This window comes from Phyllostomus discolor, chromosome 6, assembly GCF_004126475.2.
Source record: "Phyllostomus discolor isolate MPI-MPIP mPhyDis1 chromosome 6, mPhyDis1.pri.v3, whole genome shotgun sequence".
NCBI lineage: Eukaryota > Metazoa > Chordata > Mammalia > Chiroptera > Phyllostomidae > Phyllostomus > Phyllostomus discolor.
Window position 1 is genome coordinate 166,262,752 of NC_040908.2, and position 17,635 is coordinate 166,280,386.

The window sequence follows — 17,635 nt, forward strand, 5'->3', positions numbered from 1 at the left end:
GCACTCCCGTGTCCCCCCTCCTCCCCTGGTCCCGCACCCGCTCCCCGGTCACAGGCGGTGTTCCGGTTCGGGGGGCCGCCGCCTTTGCTGAAAACTGCCGCTTTCTAGTGACGACACCGTTGGCATGGTTTCGAAAGGTGTCCGCTGCTGCTCCTGCCATCCCTGCAGTTGAATACCGTTACCAAGGGAAATAATTTCTTTTATTCCCCGATTAAGTATTTAACGTTCTATAAAATTTAGAATTGCACCAAAAAAACTAAAAATATTCTGAATTTTTATTGTTTTATTTCCAAGCAGCCGAAAGTAATTACAGATGCTGTAACATTAATTTATCCAGTCACTTACTCATTTATTCATTCATTTAACAAATACGTATTAAGCCCCTATCATATGCCGAGCTTGTTCGAGGCACAGGGGATAGAGCAGTGGACAGAACAGACCAGAATCCCCGCATGTAGGGACCTTAACGTGCTGGTAGAACCGCAGGCTCAAAATGAGGTCTGCAGACCCTGGGTCCCTAAAACCCTTTCAAGAGAGACAGGAGGTCGAAAACAATTCTCATGGTGATACGGTGGTGTTATTTGCTCTTTTTACGGTGGTGACATTCGCACCGAGGGCACAAGTGCGCTGGTGGGGGAGATAGCAGGCCCTCAGCTCCCACCGGCGGCTGCCACACACTGTACTGGGGGTCGTTGTGCTGTCACCGTCAGACTCAAAGGAAGGGAAAAGAAAGGCCAGTCTTTCTTAAGGATGTCCTTGAAGTGGTAAAAATCGTGAATTTTCTCGTCTCAGCCCTGCGGTCCACGCCTTTTTAGTATTCCGTGGGGTGGAGTGGGAAACGTGCAGGAAGCACTCCTGCTCCAGAGCAAAGATGCCGTTGTCTCGGGGGCCAGGGCTGGTGCGTCCAGGTGTGAGTCTCACTGCGGTCACCGCTCTTGTCATGGCGCGCCGCGTTTGCTTGGAGAGAAGAGCTTACCAGCAAACTGGTTGTACAGGCGTGGGTATTTGGCAGATACTTTCTTGAAAATGACCTTGAAAAGTTTGTTGAACTGCCACTTCAAGGGAAACAACTGAAGATGTTTTTGACCAATGATAAATAAAATCTGAGCTTTCACGTGAAAATCGGAATTCTGAAAAGTTCGTCTCTGTCACTGGACGTTTAACAGCTTCCTGATTCTTACAGTCCTTATAGGCATTTCTGAAGATATCAGTGGTGATGGTAACGATTGTGATTTTTTTTAAATATTGTATAATGAAATGGGTAACTCTTGAAAGATTTATATAATTCAGTGAATTTATATTTTCCAAATGACCGAGATCATACAATTTTGCTGGGTGAAAGATTCATTCAGGCCCTGGCTGGCGTAGCTCAGTGGATTGAGCGTGGGCTGGGAACCAAAGTGTCCCGGGTTCAATTCCCAGCCAGGGTACATTCCTGGGTTGCAGGCCATAACCCCCAGCAACCACACATTGATGTCTCTCTCTCTCTCTCTCTCTCTCTCCCCCCCTTTCTTCCCTCCCTAAAAATAAATAAATAAAATATTTAAAAAAAAAAAAGATTCATTCAAAGACTAAAATAGACTAATGGGTTGGATTTTATTTTTAACTTTTTAAAAAAGATTTTTATTTATTTATTTTTAGAGAGAGGGGAAGGGAAGGAGAAAGAGGAGAGAAACATCAGTGTGTTGTTGCCTCTCGCACACCCCATTCTGGGGACCTGGCCTGCAACCCAGGCCTGTGTCCTGACTGGGAATCAAACAGACAACCCTTTGGTTTGCAGGCCTGTGCTCGATCCACTGAGCCACACCAGCCAGGGCTATTTTTAACTTTTTATTCAGAATAATTTTACATTTACAGAAGTGATTCAGGAGTAGGATGTACCCCTCACCTAGCTTCTCCCAGTGTTAACTTCTTTCTTAACCATGGTCCATGTATCAAAACTCGGAAGTTATCACTGATGCTACACTGTTAACAAAAATTACAGACTTTATTCAGATTTCCCAGTTTTTCCACTGAAGTCCTTTTTTCTGTTAATTGATTAGATTTTAGTATATAACAGAATAAAAAGACTTTGACATGGTTTTGATTTCTACTTTGCAACTAGCCTGTATGAGACTACTGCTTATAGAGTTTTGGTGTGGTATCGGAGTGTTCCCAAATGCTCCTTTTTTTCCTAACTCTGTATCTCTTTGGGTCTGTATTTTTTTTTCCCATATATTCAACCAAGGCAATGTTTTGCAGTAGACTGAATCCAGAAGCAGATATGAGAACCCAGCTGCCTTCTACTAAGCAAGTCACTAAAGAGATTTGCGGAAATGTGCAAGTGTGCCATCTCCTCCATACAGTGCTGTCGGGAATGTAAAATGGTGCAGTTTCCAGACTTTGGGAAACAGCCTAGCAGTTCCTCCAGAGGGTGAACATAGTTACCATATGACCAAGCAATTCCACTCCTAAACGTTACCCAAGAAAAATTAAAACATGGCCGTGATGGGTGTGGCTCACGGGGTTGGGCCTCACCCCACCAAGCAATAGGTCGTGGTTCTGTTCCTGCAGGCCAGGTCCCTGGTTGTGGGGCGTGACAGGAAACCATCAGTGTTTCTCTCGCACATCGATGTTTCTCTCCTCTCTGTCCCTCCCTTTATTGAATTATATCTCAGTTAAGCTGTCCTTTAAAAGTGTATGCCATCTTCTTTCTAAATTGTCTTTGTTTTGAAAAGATACTTTTATAAAAATATTTTTATGTAAACACATAATAGATCTATTACAGTTATTTTTAATGAATTAGTATATATTTTTAAATATTTGTTTTAATTCTAATATGATAAATATTGATAGATATACCCACATAAACAGAAGTTTTTGAGATCTTCAGTAATTCTTAAGAGTTTAAAAAGATCCTGAGACTGAAGAGTTTAAAATCATTGTAGTAGAAGGAAAGAGACAATAAATATAATAAATAAGAAAATTATATCCAGGCTTTCCTTGAACTTTAACCCATCCTTGAAAACATTTTGGATGGCGGGAGCCTAGCTTCCATTATTTAATTGGGGAAAATAACATATTCTCAGACATCAAAAATCTCAGCTATTTCCTGGAATATCCCTACAACACTCTTAAATATCTACATTTCAATCCACTGAGAATTTTTTTATTATTATTATTAAAAAACCATTTAACCCTGGCTGGTGTAGCTCAGTGGGTTGAGTGCCAGACTGTGAACCAGAAGGGTCGTGGGTTCGATTCCCAGTCAGGGCACATGCTTGGGTTGCAGGCCAGGTCCCAATTTGGGGGTGTGTAAGAGGAAACTGATGTTTCTGTCCCTCTCTTTCTCCTTCCCTTCCCCTCTCTCTTAAAAAGTAAATAAATGAAATCTTTTTTTAAAGCATTGAAAACACCAGTGACCTAATTTTTAATGCATTAATATTCATTAACAGGTAGTTTTATGTGCTGTAGGTAATGATTCTGTAGTATCAGATATAAATTGTTTTGTTTCTATACTGCAAATGAAGGTATACTGTTACATAGATTTTAAATGACATGTAAAGATACTAAAGATAGTTTTGCAATTGGACCCAAGTTGGTGCCCCAGGCACCTGGAAGAAGCAAGTGTTGGGACCCATGAAGGGCTCAGGCTGGAGAGAGAGGAGGGAAGGGTGAGAGCAGCGATGCACCACGCTTTAAAAGTGTCTGGGAGGGGGGTGGTGGAGGGATTGAGCAAAAAGGAAAAAGGGCTCGTGGACATGGACAACAGCGTGGTGACTGCTGGGGGAACGGGGTGTAAGGTGACTAAAGGGTAATGTAAAAAAACACAATAAAGATTAAATTAAAAATTAAAACTAATAAAAGGGCCTGAAGTATGACTCCACTGTACTCTACGTCCTGTTACCTGCTCATGCGATTCATTTGAACAGGTTTGCAATTCAGGTAACACATTTGGGATAGAAATGTTTGCAGGTATTTATAGCACATGTTTGGATAGTGACGGCCCCGATAACAAGGGCCACTGCTGTGGGAAGGTGGTGTGTCCTGTGGGGGGGACAAGAGTCATATAAGAGAAGGAGGGTGGGGCATGTCAGGAGCATGGGGGTGGTGTCGGGAGGGAGTTACAAATTACAGTTTATACATGGTGGTCAGCGTGGGCCTCACTGAGAAGATGGCATTTACGCTAGGACTTGGAAGGAGGTGAGGGAGGGGCCGTGCAGCTTTCTGGAGGAGGAGAGGAGCATTCCGGGCCGAGAGAAAAGCCGAGGCCGGCCCTAAGGTGGCAATGTGTCTGGGCTGTCCGGCAGAATCGAGGAGGAGGAGCAGGAGGAGGCCTGGGACGGGGAGAGGATGTGTGCAGGTTACCGCCAGGCCTTGTAGCTTTCGTTCTTTGTGGGTCGGAGGGTTTTGAACAGAGAAGCGGTGGGGCCGCTCGGGCTGTTGTGTGGAGAGTATGTAGGCTGAAAGAGGGATCAGGAAGACCGGTTAACAGGCTGCAACAGTGACTCTGGCACGAGATGAAGGTGGTGGCAAAGTTTGGGACTCAGCAACTGGTAGGGTGGCAGTGCCACTGAGTGGGATGAGAAAGACCGGGTGAAACAGGTGTGGAGAGAAAGATCCCAAACTCAGCTTACCGTGTTAGGTTTGCGATGTCTGTCAGTCATCCGGGGGGGGGGGGGGGGGTCGAACGGAGTTGAGTGTATGAGTTGAGAGTTCAGGGGAGAGTTCTGGGGGACAGAAACCGTTTGGAGAGTCATCGACATATTTGAGACCATAACGTTACATGAGATCACCAGGGGTGGAGTGAGTATGAAGAAGAGAGCAGGTCTAAGGGTTGAGGCTCCAGGCCCCCCAACATTAGGAAGTCGGGGAGAAGAAGGACCTGAAACCAAGACAGAGCAGCGAGAGGGCAAGAGGAAATGAGGCGAGCGCGGGGTTCTGGCAGCCAGACGGAGCAAGTGCTGCTGGACGGAGAGGGTGACCGCCCCGTCAGAGCTGCGGGCAGGGCCCGGAAGACAGAACAGATCCCCGGGCTTCCTCCAGGGGAGGCGAGCTGAGACCCCGTCAGTAGCGGTTTCGGCGGACTGGAGGGGCGGGAAGGCCGACAGGGGTGCGTTTAGGCGGAAAGGAGAGGACACTGCAAGAGAGCAAAGACAGATAGCTTTTAAGGGGGTTGCTATAAAAGGAAGGTGAGGTAGGGGTGGTAGCCAGCCGGGCGTGTGGGGACAAGAGAGGGCTTTCTTTTTCTGTAACAAGAGAAATACAGCATGCTACTGCTAAGGGAAGTGGTCCAGGATAGAGAAGGGAGCTGATGCTGCAGGTGAGGGAAGAATGGCTGGAACAGTCTGAGCAGGTGAGAAGGGGCGAGATCACACCTGGGGCAGTCGACAGGACCGGGGGGAGAGAGGAGGACGCGGATACAGATGTGGTGGGAAAGTAGGTGAGTGTGGCGGGCCTCGTGGGAGCTCCTTTCCCAGCGTTTCCGTTTTCTCAGCAGAGCGGGAATCGAGGTTATCAGCTCAGAGTGAGGAGAGGGGTCGGGAGGGGTGGGGGGTTTCAGGAGCCCCAGGAGGTGTGCAGTCGTCATCAAGTAGAGTGGGAAAGTGGGGGGCTTGGGGAAAGCATGTCTGCTTAAGGTTTGGGGTCATGCATTTATTTTTTTTAAAGATTTCTATTTATTAGAGAAATAGGAAGGGAGGGAGAGAAACATCAATGTGTGGTTGCCTCTCACGCACCCCCAACTGGGGACCTGGCCTGCAGCCCAGGCATGTACCCTGATCGGGAATCAAACCTGCAACCCTTTGGTTCTCAGGCCGGTGATCAGTCTGCTGAGCCACACCAGCCAGGGCATGGGGCCATAAGTTTATAGCCAGAACAGTTAGCCTGTTATACGATTCTCTCCAGGCGTGTTCAGCTGGTGCAGTTGGATTTAAACAGGGTTGTAACTTCCAAATGAGTACATGAGAACAATAGCAGGCAGAGGACTTAAGGGTGTGTGCAAGGGCATGTTTATGAAGACTGATGATGGCTTTCGAGCTGCACCAGGAGGAAAGGAGGGACAACTGGGGCAGAGGAGGAGCGAAAGGATGGGAGGACCCGTGGTCCCGGTGGGTTTGAAGGGTTATCATTGTGGACCAGCTGGAGAGAATGAGCTGAAGAGAGGCAGTGGCAGACTGAGTGGGATGCATGCTTGTAACTACTGCTAATGATAACATCCCCGGTATGACCGTGTGAGCGGCGAGGACCAGTGTGAGAACAAGATTGTTGGAAGAGAACTGTGGGATTATTTAGAGGTCAGGATGTTGGAAAGAGCTACTGTGTATTGAAACCATGGAGCGTTATGACCAGACTAGTACGGGGAGAGGAACAGTGGGTGAGGAGCCAGAGTCCAGCCGTGAGCCGAGTGACTGGCAGTTCCGGGGGAGACAGCAGCGGCAGGGAATAGAGGGTACTGTCGGCACACGACATCAGTGCCAGGGGGCGTTTAGAGAAGTAGAGGGGAGAATGTTCTACAGTTGGTGGTGAGGACCAAGAAGACACCTGCTCCACTTCCAAGCACGGCGGGGTGTGGCTTGTGGGAGAAGAGCAGCCACCTGCCGAGAGGGCTGCCAGGAAGCGGTGTCTTCGGGGGAGGTCAGGTTTCAGCTGTGGGGGCTGCCCTGGTGTTGTAGGGGGGTCAGCAGCCACCCTGGCCTCCGCCCTCTAGAAATAGCACACACACACACACCAGCTGCAACAGCCAGAAATATCTCTAGATAGTACCGGACGCCCCCTTCCCCTGGCAGAAATATAGAAACTACGTTTTGGATTCTTCCAGCATCTCTGAGATTTATTTTACGGACATTTCTTAAACCAAACGCCTACATAAACTTAGGTGAAAACTTTGTCAAGATTCTTATTTGTAGCAGAGGTTACTGTAAAAAGCATCATCGAACAGACAAAGCAGTTTCCTGTATTATTTTAATTGGCACAATGCTCTTCTAATTACACACCATTGCAAAATGCATTTGGAGATTTTCCTTTTCGAATTAAACAAAATCTGCATTTTATTTCTTAAAAATCAGAAATGGATAAGAAGTCCAAAAATTTTTTTTAATTTCTAAAGGAAAAAAATTGCAGAATATCTGCTCCGATATAGCAGAATAACTTGACAACCTTGGAGTAAGTAGTAAAGCTTTCTTCGCTAGGACCCAGCATGCATTAAACATGAGAGAAAAAATAACATTGACTAGATCAGAATTAAATATTTCATCAAAAGATTAAGAAAATAGGCAAAATATTTATAATACACATGTCTGACAATGTCGTGTATAAGTTTCAAAACTTAAAACTTAGTAACAAGATAAGCAACTTGGGCAAAGATGTTTGATCAGGTACATATTTCATAAATGGAGATTTACGAGTGACCCACAAATTGCAACCACAGTGGTATTCCGCCGACCGTGCCCACTAGAATCCACGAATCAAGGACTGACCACGCCCAGTGTGGGAGGACATGCAGGGTAGCTGCCGCTCTTGTGCACTGCGGCTGCGGCGTCAGATGGCACCAGCACTGGGGCACTCAGCCTGACCTCTGACCGTTTCTCATAAAATTAAACATGTGTCTGCCCTAAGACCTAGCAATTCCTCTCTTAGGGGTTTGTCCAAGAAAATGCAAAACACAAACGGCCTTAGGCATGGTGGCCAAAAACTGGAAACAATTTAGAATGTGAATGTTCAACAACGGGCGAATGCATTAAGTGTGGCCCACATATCCACAGAATGGAATCCTAATCAGCAGCGAAAAGGAATGAACTGCTGATACACGCGACAACCTGTGCCGACCTCAAACACGCGGTGTTGGGCAGAGGCAGCCCTCCCAGAGTAGTGCATACTGGGTGGTCCCGTTTCTGTGGACGTTTAGAACAGGCAAAACCAGTCAATGGTGAGGGAAATCAGAGCAGTTCTTGCCTCTGGGAGTGGTGCAAGGTTGGGAAAGTTTTGGAGGGATTTTTCTGGAGCGATAGAAATATTCTGTCTTTATTTTTAAGTATTTTTTAAAAGACTTTATGTCTTTATTTTTAGAGAGAGGGAGGGAGGAAGAATGAGAGGGAGAGAAACATCAATGTGTGGTTGCCTCTCATGCGCTCCCTAGTGGGGGCCTGGCCTGCAACCTGTACCCTCACTGGGAATGTACCCTGACTGGGAATCGAACCAGTGACCCTTTGTTTTGCATGCTGGCCCTCAGTCCACTGAGCCACACCAGCCAGGGCAGCAATGTTCTCCAACTTGATAGAGATGTGGGTCACATGACGTATGTGCTTGTCGCTCATCAGTCTGTGCACTGGAGATGGGCACTTCCCTGGATTTAAATCAAACCTCAATTTTTTTTTAAAGATAAGTCATTTATAGAAATTTACTGGCATTCCTCAGACCCTCCTGCATATCTCTTTTTATAGTTTAGGAATAGTTTAGCCTAACTTTTTTTTTTTCAGGGCTAGAGACTGCAGTGTCTGACCCAGTTGGAGTTGGACTGGGGAGGGGGACTGAAAGGAAAGGTTCCTGGGAAAAATTACATGTGAGCTGAGGCCTGAAGGACAGGTTGGCTAGCTGTGTGCAGAAGCACAGGAGAGCATCTGAGAGTAGGAAGAAACGCACGTGAAAAGGCCCAGAGACAGGACAGCGCCTCTGAAGTGTTGATGAGAGAGGGAGAGGCAGGCTGAGGTGAGCCTGGGGAGGGCACCCCTCCCCTGGGACACGAGTGCCTGCCCGCCTCTTCCCCGAGAGTGCTGGGAGAATCCAAACGCAGCAGCAGATCATTTTCGTGTGAGAACCTTTTATGAACGTGTAGCATAGTGCAGGTAACATCATACCTGTGGTAGCGCCTTGGTTCTAACACAAACAACAAAGACCAGTAAGATATTGGGGCTGGTAAGTATGTTTGTAGACTTTAAAAGTTGTTTGCTTCCTGGCTGGTGTGGCTCAGTGGACTGAGTGCCAGCCTGCGAACCGAAAGGTCGCTGGTTCGATTCCCAGTCAGGGCACATGCCTGGGTTGCTGGCCAGGGCCCCAGCTGGGACATTCAAGAGGTGACCAATTGATGTTGCTCTCCCTCTCTTTTCTCTCTCCCTTCCCCTGTCTCTAAAATAAATAAATAAAACCTTTTTAAAAATAGTTGTTTGCAAATGTAATATTTCTTTCGGTCTGATTTTGGGTGACATGACTTTGATGTATTTTTTTTTCTTGGTTTCAGGGTTCAAAAAGGATTCTTCGCTCCAACGAGATCATCCTCCCGGCCAGTGGGCTGGTGGAGACAGAGCTCCAGCTGACCTTCTCCCTTCAGGTGAGACTCGGCTCGACCTCAGGTCACTCACATGCCATGTCCAGGCTGGTCACCAGGCAGGCCTGCCGTCTGGAAACAGTTTTATCCACGAACTAGAGTCACCCAGTGAGTTTGCTGTTAAAACCACCTCGCCAGCGCCAAGAGCCAGGCGGGCTGCTGAGAGGCTCCCGCTGCCTCATTCTCCTCGTTCCTTTCCTTCGAGGAGGCCGTGCGCCCACCCGTCCTCCACTCTCTGCGCCGTCATCTCTTAGCGAGCCCTGGAACACACCCGTTTTGCCCTCACGTTGTAATCTCCCCCCACTCCCTGCTCTTCCCCGTGTCCCTCTCTCGTCGTCATCTCAGTGGCCCAGATTGAGTGCACGGAGAAAACACGTGCGCACGTGGCAAGGAAAGAGGCGGTTTTCTGAGCGTGTGCTCCATGCCGGGCGCGCTCCGGGCAGAGGGGCGGCAGCGGTGGGAAAGACAGGGCAGATGAAGTCGTCAGAGGACAAGATTGTTTCTGACATGGATAGGACGGGGAAGCTGGGGAGACTGCGTAGTGGGGTACAGAGGGGCGGGGGGGCGGCTGTGGGAAGGCCTCACGGAGGGGGAGGCATTTGAGCTGCGAGCTGGCAGTTAGGAAAGAGCCAGCCTCAGGAGGATGGGGGACAGAGGGGCTGTGAGTGCAAGCCGCGGGAAGGCCCGACGACCAGCACGGGTTTTGCTTAGTTGTGCTTCTGAAGCTGGTATGTAAGCGTGTGGGACTGTGTCTTCTGGATGATTGACCCCTTCTCATGAAATGGTCCCTCTGTTCTGTTCTTTGTTCCTCTGGACCGCGGAGCTGCGCAGCCAGGCCCCGGGCAGGGTCAGGCCCCCGACAGCCGTGCAATGACACGTCTTCGTCCCCCAGCTCCCCCCGTGAACAGACGGGAGACGGTGGGGCACAGAAGGGTTGTGTGCCCTCTAGCAGGGCCAGAACCCACCCAGGACCCCGTTGCTCACTGACCATTCTCCACTCTGGTTTGCACTCGGCAGTACCCCCACTTCCTGAAGCGGGACGCCAACAAGCTGCAGATCATGCTGCAGAGGAGAAAGCGTTACAAGAACCGGACCATCTTGGGCTACAAGACCCTGGCCGTGGGACTCATCAACATGGCAGAGGTGAGAGGAGCACCGTCTCCAGCCTGTTGGCCTTGAAATCAGAGACTCTGAGCCCTGGCTCGTGTGACTCAGTGGGTTGAGTGCCGGCCTGTGAACCAAAGGGTCTCCGGTTCGATTCCCAGTCAGGGCACCTGCAGGGGGCTGCAGGCCAGGTCCCCAGTAGGGGGCACAGGGGAGGCAACCGCACACTGATGTTTCTCTCCCTCTCTTTCTCCCTCCCTTTCCCTCTCTCTAAAAATAAATAAAGTCTTTTTTAAAAATTAATAAACCAGAGAGTCAGAGAGACACCAAGCCTAGCCATGTAAGCCTAGCAAATGATTTTCCCGGCCTGTGCTCTGGGTGTTCTATTTCATAAGTTAGTTCTTATATTGGAAATTCAGGGTATACCTCTTTTATCAAGTTTTGTGCTGGCTCCACACAAAAACATTTTTTACTTTTATTTTTATTTATGTATTTATTTTTATTCCTCACCTGAGGACAAGTTTATTGATTTTAGAGAGAGAGGGACAGAGACATCTATTGGTTGCCTCCCATATGCGCCCCAACGAGGGACCAAACCCGCCACCTAGGCCTGGGCCCTGACAGGGAATCAAACCCCTGACCTCTTGGTTTGTGGGATGACACTCTAACCAGTCAAGCCACCCTGGCCAGAGCAAGTTTTAACTTTTAATAAATGTTATTTATTTATTCAAGATACAAGGGAAAGGAGGGGGAGGGAGGTAGAGAGAAACATGTGAGACATCGATCAGTTGCTTCCCCTGTGCGCCCAACCGGGGACCCAACCCAGAAGCCAGGCCCGTACCCTGACCCGGAGTCAAACCGGCTACCGTTCACTGTGCAGGACAGCGCCAGCCAGCTGAGCCATAGTGGTCAGGGCAAGCTTTTTAACTTTTTTTAAAACAATTCAAACTTATAAAAAAAGTTGTAAGAATAGTATAAGGAATTCTCATATACCCTTCACCCAGATTCTTTAGTGTTAACGCATCAGCACATTTGCCTTATTTTTCTCTGTGTCTGTGCACATCTATACATACTTTCTTTTCTGAACCGTTGAGAGTAAGTTGCAGACGCGATGCCTCATTACACATTGGTCCTGCACTGTGTTCATTTGCTGAATTATGCGAACACCAGGCCTTCCTAAAGACCAGGGCGTCAGCACCCATGCAGGATTGCCGTCTCGGCCGCAGTCCCGATTCACACCACCACGCCCAGGGCTTCGGGAACCCCCCCCAGGCCCAGGATGTAACCCAGGAGTGCGAGTTGCACTCGGTGGTCGTGTCCCTTTAGTGCCCTCCGCCCTGCACAGTCCCTCGGGTCTGCCTTGGTTTTCATGCCCTTGACATTTTTTTAAGAGTACAGGCTGGGTACTTTATGGAATGTTCCTCATTTGGGTTTGTCTAATGTTTTCTGAAGATTAGGTTCAGCTGGTGTATTTTTGGCAGAATCACCACAGAAGTAATGTTATCTTCTTCCTGTTGATTTGTCCCATTACTGGTGGGGTTAACTTTTATCACTTGATTAAGATGGTGTCTGCCAAGATTTTCAATATAAATGTAGTAGATATTTTGTGTTTACCAAAGAAAAAAGTATGTATAGGGAAATGTTTTTTTAAATATTTTATTTATTTATTTTTAGAGAGGGAAAGAGAGGGAAACATCAATGTGTGGTTGCCACATGAGTGCCCCCTACTGGGAACCTGGCCCACAACCCAGGCATGTGCCCTGACTTGGAATCAAACTGGCGACCCTTTCATTTTCAGGCTGGCACTCAGTCCACTGAGCCACATCAGCCAGGATTATAGGGAAATATTTTGAGACTATGTAACAATCTTTTTCCTCCTCGTATTTTCACCAAGTTTGAGTGTCTGTGATTCTTGCATACATACATCAGTTAATATTTTGATGCTTACAAATTGAATTTCTAAGCCCACCATTCCTTCTATATTTATTAGTTGGCTTTCTGTTATGAGATAGAGTTTTACCTTCTTCCCCATTTATTGATTGGTTCATTTGTATCACTTATGGACCTGTGGATCCCTGCTTTATTCAGTGGTACCTAATCTGCTACTACCGTTATTCTTAAAAATATTTTATTTATTTATTTTTAGAGAAAGCAAGGGAGAGAAACATCAGTTGGTTGCCTCTCGCATGCTCCCAACTAGGGACCCGGCCTGCAGCCCAGGCATGTGCCCTGACCGGGAATTGAACTGGCAACGTTTCATTTCACAGGCCCGCACTCAATCTACTGAACCACACCAGCCAGGGCCAATTATTTATTTTGATGCTCAAATTATCTCAAATTTGGCCAGTGAGAGCCCCTTTAGGTTGGCTCCTGTATCCTTTTTCAGGTGCCCCATTATTTTTTGATACTTCTTTACTTTCTGATATAAAGTATTATGCTCATCATGTACTGTTCCTGATCCGGCCTTGAGATGAACTGATTCTCTGAAGATCCCTGGTTCCCTTTAGTGGAATATGGTATTTAGAAACCAAGATCTAGGTACTAGGAGTGCACATTTTATATATGGATATATACATTTATTTTATTGCTGTTCAAGCACAGGTGTCTGCATTTACCCCCCCCCCACCAGTCCCCGCCACCCAGCCATCCCCACCTCCCTCCCCCGATCCCACCCCCTACCTTTATTTTGTCCGTGTGTCCTTTAGAGTTGTTCCTGAAAACCCCTCACCCTTTTCCCCCCATTGTCCCCTCCTACTTCCCCTCTAGTTACTGTCAGATTGTTCTTAATTTCAGTGTCTCTGGTTACATTTTGCTTGCTTGTTTGTTTTGTTGATTAGGGGAGTACACATTTTCTTACCTGGGTTATCACCACTTCTAGACAGGTTCAGGAAACCTGTGTACGTGTGTGTGTGTGTGTGTGTGTGTGTGTGTATATTCATACACATGGTACCTGTTTCCACACTCATGTCTACCTGTCTGATCACGAGCTCACGCTCCAGTCAGTTCCGGTCCAGCACCACCGGCTCGCTCCAGCCTTCCCACGGGTCTGATCCCATCTCCGGCAGTGAGAAGCCGGGCCCCTCCTCTGCGGGACGTGTCTGCTTGTTCCCGGGGTTCCCTCGTGTGCCCGGCAGAGCCTCTCAGCCCTGACGAGGGGGGAGCTGAAGGGGGCCACAGATCAGTTTGAAAACTTATTTCTATGCTTCGGTATATTAAATAGGAAAAAACTGCGAATAGAATAAATTCTGTTTGTTAAAACTCCATAATAAATAGATATACGGGGTCGCCCTCACCCACCTTTGTGTCCTCTGCACGTTTGGGGTCATTCTGAGGGACTGGGGGCAGTGAAGGGACGCAGACTCCACCTGCCCTTGCGTCTGTCCTCCTGTGCTCGGGTCCCTTTCCCCGTCGTGCAGCGAGCGAGCGCAGACAGCCGGCGGCAGGCCAGCCCCGCCAGCCCGGAGGGCTAGTTTCTCTGTGACTAGGGACTCGAGCTAAAATGCCGTCCTGGGAACTGGCAGTCATTTTCGAGCTCAGGCCTTGGTTTTTTTTTGTAAGCACACGCTCTGACCAGTGGCTGGCGCTCTGCAGACAGTTTTAAAGTAGGACTTTGCCAGCAGTCGGAGAAAAGGAGCCACAGGTTTGGAGGAAAATATCTCAGAATGCCGTCCCCATTGGCCTGTGTCCACCTGGAGTTACGAAAACGGACAGGCCTGCCGTCCTCTCCGCAGTACGGTGTCCCCATCGCCTCCCTGTGGCCGTAGGTGATGCAGCACCCGAACGAAGGGGCCCTGGTGCTGGGCCTGCACAGCAACGTGAAGGACGTGTCCGTGCCCGTGGCAGAAATCAAGATCTACTCCCTGTCCAGCCAGCCCATCGACCACGAAGGGATCAAGTCCAAGCTGTCTGGTAAGGTGTTGGCAGCGGCCCCTGAAAATACAGTGGGCCGGCCGTGGCCGTGGCCCTGGCCCTCCTCCACCCCTGCCGTGTTTCTGCCCGGGAGAGCCATGTTCCGGCCAGTCGGTGCCGTGGGCCAGGCCGTCCCACCGTGAGGTGTCTGTCTGTCTGTCTGTCTGCAGATCGCTCTCCCGATATTGACAATTACTCCGAGGAAGAGGAGGAGAGTTTCTCGTCCGAACAGGAAGGCAGTGACGACCCGCTGCACGGGCAGGTAGCTCTCCACAGCCCCTCCCGGGCAGTGCCTGGGGAGCCCCTGCAGACCCCCTGGGGTTTTCCAACCTCGGTCTGTCCCCCACCCACCTAGGACCTGTTCTATGAAGATGAGGACCTACGGAAAGTGAAGAAGACCCGGAGGAAACTCACCTCGACCTCCGCCATCACAAGGGTGAGCCTCAAAGGTCTGGGGAATGCGTGAGCTGAAGTTTTCAATGGGCAGGTCCGGGGGGTGGGGGTGGGGGTGGTCTCCTCAGGGTTCTGATACACCCTGTGTGTCTCCTCCTCCACCACCACCTGATGAAGAGCCACACTCGCAAAGAATCAGCGTTACTCCTAGCAGCATTTATATTCTTCTGCTTGTCTTGGGATTAAAAAAAAAAAAAGGGTGAGAACCTCTGTTTTAGACTTTGGAACAGGTTAACGCTTCCTAGGCGGCAGAATACCACAGCCACCCCGCGCCCCTCTCCAGGTGGTGACTTCAAACTACACACCGCCCACTGCAGGGACGCCCTGTCCTCCCTAGGGGGTCAGCACCTTAAATCGTTTGTTGAATTTACCCAGAGATAACGGGCTGGTGCTCAGAACTGTGGGTTTGATCAAGTTCAGTTACAGTAGGTATACAGTTCCTGCCTAAACAGGTACGGAGCCTTACAGACAAATGCCTTTGGATTATGTGTGTCCTGCACAGGATTTCCCCGGGGGTCACTGTTGGTGGTGGAATTACGGCTCTGAGACGCTTACTCCCTGTGTTTCTAGGTTAACGCTGACTGATTCTGTAGTTCTGTGCTCAAGTGTAGGAGAGGCAAAAGTGTTAGGAGTTTTCAGAAGAGAAATTCAGTTTCATTTTTTCCCCAAGGCTTCCTGAGCCTCTCTAGTGCAGAGCTGGTCTAGCGACCCCGAGAGCAGAGGTTCCCACCACCTGCAGGAGTGGAATAAACGTGGGCCAGACCTCCCAGGGGTGTTGGAAGGTCTCCCTTCCAACACTGTGGCCCCCCCCACCCCCAAAGTACCACTGGGCCTAGACGTGAATCCTCACAGCTCCAGCCCTGGTTTCCCCCCCTGAGCAGTGACCAGAGAGTGCGAGAACTGCTTTGTTGTCCTCAGGTGTCTCGTCCTTGATTGGCTCTCCAGAGCAGCGTGGGCATGTCACCAGCCGTTGTCCTCGGAGAATGGGGAGAGGGGAGTGTGTCGCTCTCTGCTGTAGCTCCTCTGCGAGGTTTTTCTTTGTCCCGTTGTGCAGCCACAGAGAGGCCCTGTTTTCTTCCCACGGGGAAACCGCCCCTTCCTGTGGTCCCCGTAGCCGCTCCCCACTCCATCCTATGGCCCGAGCTCAGTGCTCCTATTAATAATGCCCACGCCCCCAAAGGCTTTTGTTATCAGCCGCAGGCACGTCTCAGTCAGATTTCCAGACTTAATCATTGTTCTCCAGTTGCTGTCTCCTTTCGTGCACGTGCTCTATTCTCTCCCTGCCGAGAACATCCTGTGCCAGATGCAGTGATCGGCTTCTGTGCTCTGAACACATCTTACGCTTCTGTCACCGTGCACTCGTGTTTTTTTCACTTCTGCCAATGACCTTTACGCTTTTGGAGGCCGTGCCCTTTCTCAGAGGTGTGGCTCCGTCTGACCTGCAGGCTGGTCTTTTCCGTCCCCCGAATAGTGATGCCCTTATTCAGGCAGGAAGTGCTGCTGGCCACGGGCTGGTCACGGTGCCCAGAGTTGGAGACAGGGATGAGGAAGGCCTAGAGCGCTCCATCAGGGGGGCTTGCAGTGTCTGGTGACGCAGACACATCGAAACAGCCCAGTGGGACAGGTGCTCGCAGAGAGAGCTCTGTGTGAGACGCAGAGGTGGCCAGAGGGGCCTCCGCCAGCCCTGAGCAGGAGCGCCGGGATAGCAGCCGGGCTTCAGGGATGAGGCGCTGAGATGTGCATTTCTGAGGATAGAAAGAACTCCGCCTGCTGGATTTGGGGAGAATATTTAATCAAGGTAAAAGATACCAGTAGAGAGGCCCCCCGCCCCACCCGGGCACACAACAGCGTGCAGCTGTACACAGAACCGCAAGCAGTTAGCTTCCACTTGAACGCGAGGTTCAGGGGTTACACGTTAAACTGACGCTGGAGACAGGCAGAACCAGCCCTCGGGCAGGTGTGGGGCAACTCTCCAGGCTGCAGGGGTGCACCAAGGCCTCTGGGCTGGAGGGGGCACGATTAGGTCTGCACTGGGCGTGGCCACTGCAGATTCGGGCGGGACAGGCTGGGGACCGGCTGGATGGGTGCCACCCACCGCCAGGAAGGCCGCTGCGGTCGATTCCGGGGAGAGGAGAGGAGAAAGGCCTGGATGGAGGCAGTGGTGCTGCAGCTGGGGCGAGGGTAGCAGTGAGGGAACACAGCGCTGTGGGGGGAGAGGGGCGGGGAGCGACTCCAGATTTAGACTCGGGCGCCTGGGTGGAAGGTGACATTAGTAACCGGGGAGGGAACACAGGGGGACGATGATGAATTCCGTCTGGGAAATGCTGAGTTTGAGGTCCCTGTATATATGCAGGTAGAAGTTGCCAGTTGATACCAGGGATCTGAGGGTCAAGAGAAAGTGATGAACTGCGGGTGCCCACGTGGACGATGCCAGAGCCAGCGTGGTGCAGGGCCCTGGGCACCCACGAGACCTCCTCCTTGCCCCCATGCACTGGAATTAGCCGTGCACGGCCGCCTTCCCTCGTAGGTTCTGAGTGCCAGAGGGCAGACGCTGGCTCCTCCCACCTCCCTGCCCCCCACAGCTCTGCACAAACTTGGGCACTCGGCCTGCCCCTCCCTCTCTCTCTCTCTCTTTCTGTCTCTGTCTCTCTCTCTCTCAAATTGATCTCCATTCAGAAGTGGGTGTCGTTTGAGAACTGTTGTGCAATTTGTCCCCACAGCAACCTAACATCAAACAGAAGTTTGTGGCCCTCCTGAAGCGGTTCAAAGTTTCAGATGAGGTACGACCCCTTACTCCCGAGGTCGACAGTGAGTAGACGCCCCTGAGCTGCACCCTCGTTCCTGGGGTGCACTTTTTGTTGCCACTGG

The 17,635-nt window shown here is 50.0% G+C and overlaps 1 protein-coding gene across 2 annotated transcripts in view; it reads left to right on the forward strand.

Annotated features, from left to right (window-relative positions):
* PACS1 (phosphofurin acidic cluster sorting protein 1) overlaps positions 1–17,635 on the forward strand; it is a 105,806-nt gene that overhangs the window by 68,173 nt on the left and 19,998 nt on the right. For both annotated transcript variants that reach the window (XM_028516463.2, XM_036029721.1), the window contains exons 3-8: positions 9,215–9,304; positions 10,319–10,444; positions 14,170–14,314; positions 14,485–14,576; positions 14,670–14,750; positions 17,488–17,547. In XM_028516463.2, the coding sequence (XP_028372264.1) occupies positions 9,215–9,304; positions 10,319–10,444; positions 14,170–14,314; positions 14,485–14,576; positions 14,670–14,750; positions 17,488–17,547 (594 nt within the window). The remainder of the gene's footprint in view (positions 1–9,214; positions 9,305–10,318; positions 10,445–14,169; positions 14,315–14,484; positions 14,577–14,669; positions 14,751–17,487; positions 17,548–17,635) is intronic.